The 10,672-nt window shown below is 47.1% G+C and overlaps 1 protein-coding gene across 3 annotated transcripts in view; it reads left to right on the plus strand.

The window, feature by feature from the left end:
- The window catches only part of slc8a2b (solute carrier family 8 member 2b), a gene marked incomplete at its 3' end in the record, with an annotated part of 29,483 nt that overhangs the window by 6,330 nt on the left and 12,481 nt on the right, over nt 1-10,672 (plus strand). For all 3 annotated transcript variants that reach the window (XM_079733671.1, XM_079733673.1, XM_079733672.1), the window contains exons 5-7: nt 2,893-3,018; nt 3,692-3,887; nt 7,394-7,524. In XM_079733671.1, the coding sequence (XP_079589797.1) occupies nt 2,893-3,018; nt 3,692-3,887; nt 7,394-7,524 (453 nt within the window). The remainder of the gene's footprint in view (nt 1-2,892; nt 3,019-3,691; nt 3,888-7,393; nt 7,525-10,672) is intronic.

Below are 10,672 nucleotides of genomic sequence, written 5' to 3' on the forward strand. Positions count from 1 at the left end.
CACACATAACGGACATACACATACATATACACACACTCACACACAAGCACACACACACAAACACACACACGCACATGCAATTGTTATATTTACTCATCGAGTGTGTGTTCCCAAGCTATTCATTGCAGGGACAATCAAGTGAGTCACTTGATTGTCTGAGTACTGCATACACAGAAGGACTGGCTGTTCTCAGATGCATTTTCAGATTTGTTTTGTTTGCTCGCCTCAATGATATCTTTTTAAAGCCAATGTGACACACTGCCTCGTCTAAATTCGCTGGCTACCCTTCTTCGTTGGGTTCAGACCCAAAATGCGCCAAAATTTACTAGGACACACTTGGCTTTGCAACAAGATGTGTTTAGAATGTATTTTTGTTTGCGCGTGAAGACATTTAAAAGGATGTACTGGCAGTATAGCAGTGATGAATGCCCTACTCAAGGGAACAGGAAATGGGGTTAATGGAGGTCAGATCAGAATCTGACGTTTTCATCGGACAAGGTTTTCATCTTGGTGCTAGTGTGAGCACTCGTTCAGGACACAAATACAAATGTAGAAGAAAGAGACTAATAGCATAAATAGATGGTTGGTGCAGAATCTACAATGGACATTTGCATTATGCAAAAATTATATGCACACTTATATGCATAGTAATATGCAGAATTAAATTGAGAGTATACAACAGATCACAGGGGATGGATATAGCCTGGGGTGAGGAGCTGTTTGTATGGCTGTTAGTCCTGGACTTCAGGGTCTCACTCTCTGTCTCCGCTGAGAGGGGAGCCTCTGGACGAGAGAGAGTGGCCCGGGGGGAGAGTGGTCCGCCGTCAGGATTTTCCCCGCCATGGTGATCGGGTAGTGGGGTGGCTGAATGACCTCTAGTGACTAGAGACGCAGTGTGGTGAAGGAGCAGGTGAGGGGTCAGGCTCTCCTGCTTTGCAGACGCTGCAGTTTAAACCCCAGAACCTTCTGGAGGGAGTCGAACCCTCTGCAGCTGCTACAGTAGGCCTCCTCCGGCCGCCCTCCGGGTCCAAAGCCCAAAGCAAACACGGCGCCAGGCTCGCTGTACAATATCTCCTATTGTAATGAATACAATCATATTGTTTTCAGCTAGCTTTTTATTTCATATTGTAATGAATACAATCATATTGTTTTCAGCTAGCTTTTTATTTCATATTGTAATGAATCATATTGGTTTGAGCAAAGCACACAGAGTGTGAACGCAGTCCTGCTGTATCTTCCCGCTCACTTTTCAATCGCTGAAATTCAAAAAAGCATAATATCTCTTGTGCTTTGGCAGTAAAAGACGGAGGGAGGGAGAGTGAGAGAATAGAACACCTCTCGACACACGTGAGGAGGGAGCAATAACGTCCTTCCGGATGATCCACAACGGGAGGGGAAGACGTGAAACAGCTGCTGCCAGCCTTATTACACAGTGAGGGCTGGTGGATCTATTGTCAGAGGGCCACTCGGCAGTAGATTCATGCAGTCTGCAGCTGGAAATAGAAGATAGCAGAATAGTTAAGTGTAGGCGTCCAGGAGCCAAACCACTCTATACTCTTCAACAACCTAGGTCTGAAACCCCAGTAAACCACTTGGGATAAACGCATCTACTTAAACGACTACATAGGGGATGTTAACAGATGATCTCTGATCCCAGTATCTAATTTGTTTTGAAAAGTATCATTAGCCACTTTACTCCCTTTACCAGTACGACTTCTTATTGGGTGTATGTGTGTGGCACGCAGGCACAAATACCATAGTAACCTCATAGCCGCAAATCGAATCTCTGCTAATGTCCACCCACACTCTTCCCCTCACTTTTAGCTTCCTTCACAGTTAATTAGTCCAAACATCCATCCTGCTGTAGTTCAAACCTCTGCTCTGCTTCTCTGCAGTGTTAGCCGTTGATGACTTTGTTCAAACCGCCCACGCTGTGGGCCCTGGGTTGTTGAGGGGTGTGTGTCAAGCTAGCTGGGGCCACAGAGGAGAGCGGCTGATTGGCTTGTCACCATAGCCATCAAGCCCCTCTTATCTCAGACAGATGTTTAATTGGATGATCCGATTCTGCACCTCCAGGTGGTCCAGTGTTAATTTCATCAACGGAAGAGCCTCCAACCGCACCCACACAAACAGACACACTCACACACACATACACACACAAACCCACACTCACACACACACACACACACACATACACAACTGCACAACCTTTTTTCTAATTAGCTTTGTGTGCCCACTCATTGTCACTCTCAGACACAGAGAGGCAAACAAAAGCACACACACACACACGCACACATGCAAACCGAGGCACATGTTGTGTGGGCACAGCATCAAATCCAAAGATTGTCCATGTAAAATACACTGAATGAAAAGTAAACATAACTCCGTTGACCTCATTAAGGTGTCCTGATGTGATTCTGCTCTCAAGCGCCACAGCACACTTCCACTAAAAGGGTATATGGACACCCACTAATAAAACACTTTATTGGCATGGGACGCATCCGTACTCAACAATCTAACAAGTTCAATCAAACCAAATGAATCTAATGTCAGCCCAACATTGGGTTGTTGTTGCACCAACAGATGGTGGGCGTTTTTCTCAGGCCCAGATGGCGCTGGTTCCATTAGCATGAGGGCATGACGTTGGGTAGCCATTTAGACTTGAGTAAAGCCTACGTAAAGAATAGTTTAGTTTGTCTCTCTGCTCTCCCCAGGTGTGTTTCACTGTGTCCTGCTGGGTGGTTTTAAACGTTGTGGGTTGTCTCAACGTACGTTCTTTGTTTCAAGCATGTTGCCTGGTCTCCAGGTAAGTGGTTGACTGCCTGTTTAGCACTCCTCAAGTGCGTTCAAACATGTTTTAGGCGTGTTTTAAGCACGTTGTGGTGTCCCCAGGTCATCCGGATCCTGAAGGAGCTGAAACAGAAGTACCCGGACAAGGAGCTTGACCAGCTGGTGGAGCTGGCTAACTACTATGCCCTGCTGCACCAGCAGAAGAGCAGGGCCTTCTACCGCATTCAGGTGACCACACACACATGCATGCACACACGCACGCACGCATGCACTGGCATACACTCAGACACACACACACGAGCGCATGCACGCACACACACAGGCACACTCAACCGCCTACACTATAGATTATTCAACCTAAGTCTGTATCTCGCTGTATTACGTCCTGGAATAAACTTTCTATTCAACCCTCTTATCCAACCTGTCAAGTTGCTTTGATTTGCACTTCAAGAATAAATACTACAACGAAAAATACACAACGCAGAGTCTATACGAACAGTTTAGAAATAAGCTGAAATCGAACAACACACGCACACACACACACGCACACACACACACACACACATAGGCACACACACACACACACACACACACACACACAAACTTGTATGCACACAACACACATGCACGCAAACACACACATTCACAAACACACACATTCACAAACACGTGTATGAACACAATCACACACGCACTTGTATGCACACACACACAGACACAGGGCTAAATCCAAATACCCATACAGACACGATGAACACAAAATGAAAAGCCAGTAAGGTCACACAAACATAGACACAGAACTATAACCCTCTCTCTCCTATACTCTCTCTCCCTCCTTCCCTCCTACACCTGTTCTCTCTCTCTCTCCGTCTCTCCCCCCCCCCCCCCTCCCTCCTTCCAGGCCACGCGCATGATGATCGGCGCGGGCAACGTGCTGAAGAGGCACGCGGCAGACCAGTCCCGGCGGGCGGTGGTGGTGGACGAGGAGCTGGTGGTGGACGATGACCTGGAGCTGTGCAGCCGGCTGGCCTTTGAGAGTGCCCACAGCCAGTGCATGGAGAACTGTGGGGTACTGACCCTCGCCGTGGTGTGCCAAGGTACCCGGGGAACACTCACCACAGCGGGGGTACTCAATCAGCGGGACGCGGGCCAATCCGGACCACATCTGGTCGGCTCTTTGCAAAGGCCAACAATGGTTTATTTCAGAGAAAAAATAGCATGTTTATTCATACGTACTGGACCATTGAGATCTTTCAAACTCTTTAAATCGTTTAATTTGTAATCATATATCTTGTATTTATAGCTTATACGTCAGAAAGCTCCCATAACCCAAGGTTGGTGAACACTCAGCTACAGTCTACCTAGAAAAAAGGCTGATTTGGAATCTGCTGGTTAGTTCAAAAGAACACACAACTGAACCGGCTGGGATCCTGGATCCTGGGTTTGTTTGATGTTGTTGGGCCTTTGAGTTTGTTCACTGTGGAATGGTGAGTCCCATAAGGAGACAGCCAACGGTTCAGCTGATTTTGGTTGATGTTTGGGCCGAATTTGATATTTTGAAAGAGCCTTTTAAAGTTGTTTGGTTTGTTTGTTGCTGTAGTCGGCCTGCGTTTTCCTTTGTAAAATAAGATGGATTGTTTGTTTGTTTGTTTGTTGCTGTAGTCGGCCTGTGGTTTTATTTCTAAAATTTGTTGGCTGGTTTGTTTTTTATCAGTCATCGATGGCTCAGGGGAGAGAGGTTGGCTAACTCGCTCCTCATCAGAAGTAACCAATCAGCTTCACTTAAAGTCCTCTTCTGTTCTTCTGGACTAATGAGAGTTCAAAACAGCCATTTCAACTTAGCCATATTAGTTTGTTACTGGGTCGGTGGAGTCCGTTTTCTTTTTCAACAAATATTTAGTTGTTTTTGTTTTTAAACAGTTTCCGCATTGGTTTGTTTGAATGAGTTCAAAAAAAGACATTAGTTCCTGATGCCTGTTCAGTGTTTCAAGATATACTTAGACTAAAAAAACTGTTATGTTGCAACGGTCATTACCGTCGTTAGACAGGTGAAAATGAGCGAGACGTTAAACAGAGATTCCAAACCATTAACAGCAGTTGATGATGCAATCGCTCATCTCATTGTGACTGGTCCTGTTATCTATACAATTCTTCATTATGTCACCACCATAGTTTAAATCAATAGGAGAACCGCTAAACCGCCAAATCCTACAATTCTTTGTGTGTTTTCATAAAGCCACGAAAGACCGAAAGACTGAGGTTAATCTAACCTCCAGTAAAAGATAATTGGATCCATTTTGTTCCCCGATGTATTCTCGCTTGCCTTTTGAAACAAACAGATCCAACGTGTAGCTGAGAAGAAGGGACAGGACCCATATTTACATATGCAATCTATGGGCTGTGAATTTTTGTTGTAAAACCAATGGAGGGTGAATCTATTGGGTTTCTGCACAGCCAGAAAAACATGTAACCCAGGATGTCGAAGAAAAAACATTCCCTGGGTCATTGAGCCCTGATCTGCAATGGGGAATTAATGTTTTTACTCTGTTACTTAAACATTTCATCAATTTGTTAAACAGTTTTTAGAACGGTTTGTTAACATTTTATTCAATTTTTAATGAAAATGGATTGTTACTCCTCGTTTCCCTGCTTTGCAGCTACTAAAAGAAACAATTATGTTTGTGTTTAAGGCAAGTCAAGCCAATTATATTTGAGGGGGCAAGAGGGATCCCTTCTGCAGGGATTGTTAGGAGTGGGCAGACACATAATCGTAACTCCAAAAAACCCTGAAATGAAGGTTGCGTAAGATTAAATTACTCAAAAATAGTTGATTACTATTGAGTTACAAATCAATAATGTCCCAGTGTATGACTTGACGCATCAGAAGGATTTTAAGCACAGACTCATGCACACACACACACACACACACACACACACACACACACACACACACACACACACACACACACACACACAGTCGTATCCAGATTTTGGGTGTTGCGTGTGGAGATGAGGTTTCTGAGGTGTTATGTGTGGGGATGAGGTTTCTGAGGTGTTGTGTGTGGGGATGAGGTACAGTACCTGAGGTGTTGGGTGTGGGGATGAGGTACAGTACCTGAGGTGTTGTGTGTGGACATGAGGTACAGTACCTGAGGTGTTGTGTGTGGGGATGAGGTACAGTACCTGAGGTGTTGTGTGTGGACATGAGGGACAGTACCTGAGGTGTTGTGTGTGGGGATGAGGTACAGTACCTGAGGTGTTGTGTGTGGGGATGAGGTACAGTACCTGAGGTGTTGTGTGTGGGGATGAGGTACAGTACCTGAGGTGTTGTGTGTGGGGATGAGGTACAGTCCCTGAGGTGTTGTGTGTGGGGATGAGGTACAGTACCTGAGGTGTTGTGTGTGGGGATGAGGTACAGTACCTGAGGTGTTGTGTGTGGACATGAGGTACAGTACCTGAGGTGTTGTGTGTGGGGATGAGGTACAGTACCTGAGGTGTTGTGTGTGGGGATGAGGTACAGTACCTGAGGTGTTGTGTGTGGGGATGAGGTACAGTCCCTGAGGTGTTGTGTGTGGGGATGAGGTACAGTACCTGAGGTGTTGTGTGTGGGGATGAGGTAAAGTACCTGAGGTGTTGTGTGTGGGGATGAGGTACGGTACCTGAGGTGTTGTGTGTGGACATGAGGTACGGTACCTGAGGTGTTGTGTGTGGGGATGAGGTACGGTACCTGAGGTGTTGTGTGTGGGGATGAGGTACGGTACCTGAGGTGTTGTGTGTGGGGATGAGGTACGGTACCTGAGGTGTTGTGTGTGGGGATGAGGTACGGTACCTGAGGTGTTGTGTGTGGGGATGAGGTACGGTCCCTGAGGTGTTGTGTGTGGGGATGAGGTACGGTACCTGAGGTGTTGTGTGTGGGGATGAGGTACGGTCCCTGAGGTGTTGTGTGTGGGGATGAGGTACGGTCCCTGAGGTGTTGTGTGTGGGGATGAGGTACAGTCCCTGAGGTGTTGTGTGTGGGGATGAGGTACAGTCCCTGAGGTGTTGTGTGTGGGGATGAGGTACAGTCCCTGAGGTGTTGTGTGTGGGGATGAGGTACAGTACCTGAGGTGTTGTGTGTGGACATGAGGTACAGTACCTGAGGTGTTGTGTGTGGGGATGAGGTACAGTACCTGAGGTGTTGTGTGTGGGGATGAGGTACAGTACCTGAGGTGTTGTGTGTGGGGATGAGGTACAGTACCTGAGGTGTTGTGTGTGGGGATGAGGTACAGTACCTGAGGTGTTGTGTGTGGGGATGAGGTACAGTCCCTGAGGTGTTGTGTGTGGGGATGAGGTACAGTACCTGAGGTGTTGTGTGTGGGGATGAGGTACAGTACCTGAGGTGTTGTGTGTGGGGATGAGGTACAGTCCCTGAGGTGTTGTGTGTGGGGATGAGGTACAGTACCTGAGGTGTTGTGTGTGGGGATGAGGTACAGTCCCTGAGGTGTTGTGTGTGGGGATGAGGTACAGTCCCTGAGGTGTTGTGTGTGGGGATGAGGTACAGTACCTGAGGTGTTGTGTGTGGGGTTGAGGTCGCTGATGTGCTGGGTGTTGGGTGTGTGTGCAGGCGGTCTGGGGGAGAGCACCTTCTACGTGGACTACAGGACGGAGGACGGCTCCGCCAACGCAGGGTCGGACTACGAGTACAGTGAGGGAACCCTCGCCTTCAAACCGGGCGAGACCCGCAAGGAGATCAAGGTGGGTGAGGGAACCCCATACGGGGTCCGTGAGAAGGTCTCTTCTCTTCTGTTCTCCTTCCTGTTCTCCTTCAGTCCATCTTCGGGACAATAGCGATTCAAATACATTTTTTTATTTTTTTTTATGATCATAATCGTTATTATTATTATCGTTATTATTGAGAGCGGCGGTGTCAGTTCTGAAGGTCCAAGCATGACTCGTGGGGTCTGATCGTCTGCGTTCATGGAGGGCTTTTCCAGTCAGACTCTATTCTGCTGTGTGATGGCTTCCATCCGTACAACTCACATTCCCACAGAGTTGGGTGGTGTCAAACAATGCAACTAGACTAGACTATGCAACACTTAAATACACAACGCAACGCTACACTCCCCTACGCTATGTAAAACAAACACATGAACGGTACAGGTTGGGGAGAACAAGGCGATGTTCTGAGTACAAATTGATGAGGTCGGATCTCAGCTTGCTGAGCTAGTTCCTTCGCGCCGTGTGGTAGGGCCTTTCCACCCACGCACCCGCCACCGTCAGCTGACTGCAGCAGAAGGCGGCGTCTCCTCCTGGCTCCCGAACTGAGCCTAGATCCACCCCGACGAGTCTCCCTGGGGACTCAGGCTTCAGCTGCTCAGCGTGTGCGTCAGTCTGGAGCCAGCGTTCGAGGGGTTTCGGATGCATGGGTGGATGGATGGCATTTGACGTCGGGAGTGTTTTATCAGTCCCCAACTGGAGGTGCTAGACATTGAGATGATGAGGATGCGGATAACACCTTATTCGTTCCAGAAAATGACAGCAGCACAAGTTGACGGAAAGAGTAATGGAGAAGGAGAAGGATAAAATAATGAGCTCTATACAGTGTTTTTATATCTAGGTGCTCTTCTGACTTGTTGAACGTTGTTAGGAATCGATAGCAGACTGCTTGTGGGGTACAAGAACTAAAAATAACATAGAATAGAAAGAGAATTGTAACAGTATAAGAATGTATAACGAAGCAAAAGTACGCATTCACAAAGCTTATAAAGAGGGAGACACGACCAATATCCCTCCAGCTTGACCTTTTCCTTGCATCTACTCTCGCCGTTCTTGTGCGCTTGCATAGTAAATGTATGTACCTCTTTCCAGTAGCGTCTATATGTTAATGAAACCATGAAAATGGTGGTGAGCTTTATTAAGGCTAATCAACCAAAGGGAATGTTAGCACTGACTGCAAATGTGATTGGCTTTGCTGTCGAACGTTCTGTCAGCCTGAATTAAGCAAAAGGTTGTGGGTTAAGAGCGTCTGCTCAAAAGGTCATTCTTATCGGCTTCCAAAAAATGATGAGAATGACCGATTCTGTCGAACCATGTGAGAATCCAACAAGGTTTTAAAATTGTGTTCACTTTTCACTCTCTCTCTCTTGTTATCTTTTCACACTCTTCCTCGCTGTATCTTCTCACTCTCTCGCTCTCTCACCCTCTCTTTTCAGCCTCCCTTGCTGTATCTTCTCTCTCCCTCTTTCCCTCTCTCTCTTTTCACTTTTGCTGTATCTTCTCTCTCTCTCTCTCTCTCTCTCTCTCTCTCTCTCTGTCTCATGGTCTACGCGTCTCTCTGCTGACCCCAGCTGTCTCTGTGGGGGGTCTTTTCTCCTCAAAGCGGAGTGGGATCCTGTCCTGCTTATCCTCTTAGCGTCTGAAGGCCACCCAGCTTGTTCTCCTCACTCTCCCAGGAGAGGACCGAGTTCTACCCAGTCAGTAGGGTCACCTCGGTCCAGGCAGCCCCTCCCCATCCCACTGTCTCCTCATTAGTCACTGAGCACAAGCTATCAGCTCCGGGGACTCACAGTGGATTTAAGATCCGTTTCATTAGGGAGCAGGGAGGGTATGGGGCGTCACGCTGAAGCACATGGGACTTCGAACCAAGAACCTTCTCACTGGGGGTAATACTGTTCATGCAGTGGATGAAGTTCCATACAATAAGTTCAAGCGGCCATCTTGATACTTCTTGACCCAAGGCTCTAGATGTACCAAGCAGCGAGATGATAATGGCGAATGAGCACCAAGGTCTGACCACCTCAGCCATCCTTCTGTCCACTCCCAAGTCCAACCTGCGCAGTTTTGGGGACAGAGCCTTCTCATGGGCAGCTCCCAGGCTCTGGAACTCCCTCCCCCAAGATATCAGAGAGTCAGAGACCTTTCCAGTTTTCCAATCCCGCCTCAAGACCCCTCTCTTAGCCACCCCCCCCCCCCCCCCCCCCATCCGTCTGTGTGTCAGTGCTTTATGTCTGTTGTTTGTTTCACCACCACCGCCCCTCAGTGTAAAGTGACTTTGAGTCTTAGAAAAGCGCTATATAAATCCCATTTATTGTTATTATTTTAGATGGTGGTTTGGAATAAGAGTGGCTTAACGTAAACCCTTGTATCCTTTTTCTAGACCCACTGCCTGTTGAGGTCCCCCACGGCAGCCATTACTCTAGTTCAACATAGAAAAGACATATCTAAGTTGATAGAATATTTTCCACCCACCCATCCGCTCAGTCACCCCAGGGATTTCCTCCCCTCTAAATCAATTTCATCTGTGGCGAAACAGGCAAGAAAATGTGATCTCAAACCAAATTGATGAGGTGCATACATTCGGGTGCTCAAGCAAAGTCTGAACACGTTTTATAATGCGCTCCCTGGATGATACACGGTGCCAATCTCGTCCTCCTCTCTCCCTGGAGTGGAATGTAATTAGAGCCCTATGTCTGGTCGTATCGTTCGGATTTATGGTCAAACAAATAGAAGTCGTTTGTCTTTGAGGAGTGGCACATGTATTATGGATGCTGTAATTTGAATGTGGTCTAAGTAGCATTCCTCGGGTCCGGCTAGTTTCAGTGAACATTCTGGTTGAAGGTTTGTATCTTTTAGTTTTCAGTGTGTTCATAAGCCTCCATTATTAGCTCTGTGCAACACGCCACCACTTTGATAAAATTGTGTGCGACAAAAAGAGAAGACGATAGGAAAATGTCAAGCAGCTCATGACTCACGTTCAATGCAGAGGGACAGTGAACAATACACTACATAGAGATCATGCAGACTGCAGGAGTTTCATCACGCTACACATTTTACATAATAATAGTCAACAGGGCAGGGAATCTTCATTTAAGTCCATCCAAAAGAGTAATTGTGGGAATATCCC

The sequence above is a fragment of the Pollachius pollachius genome, assembly GCF_949987615.1.
Source record: "Pollachius pollachius genome assembly, chromosome: 3".
NCBI lineage: Eukaryota > Metazoa > Chordata > Actinopteri > Gadiformes > Gadidae > Pollachius > Pollachius pollachius.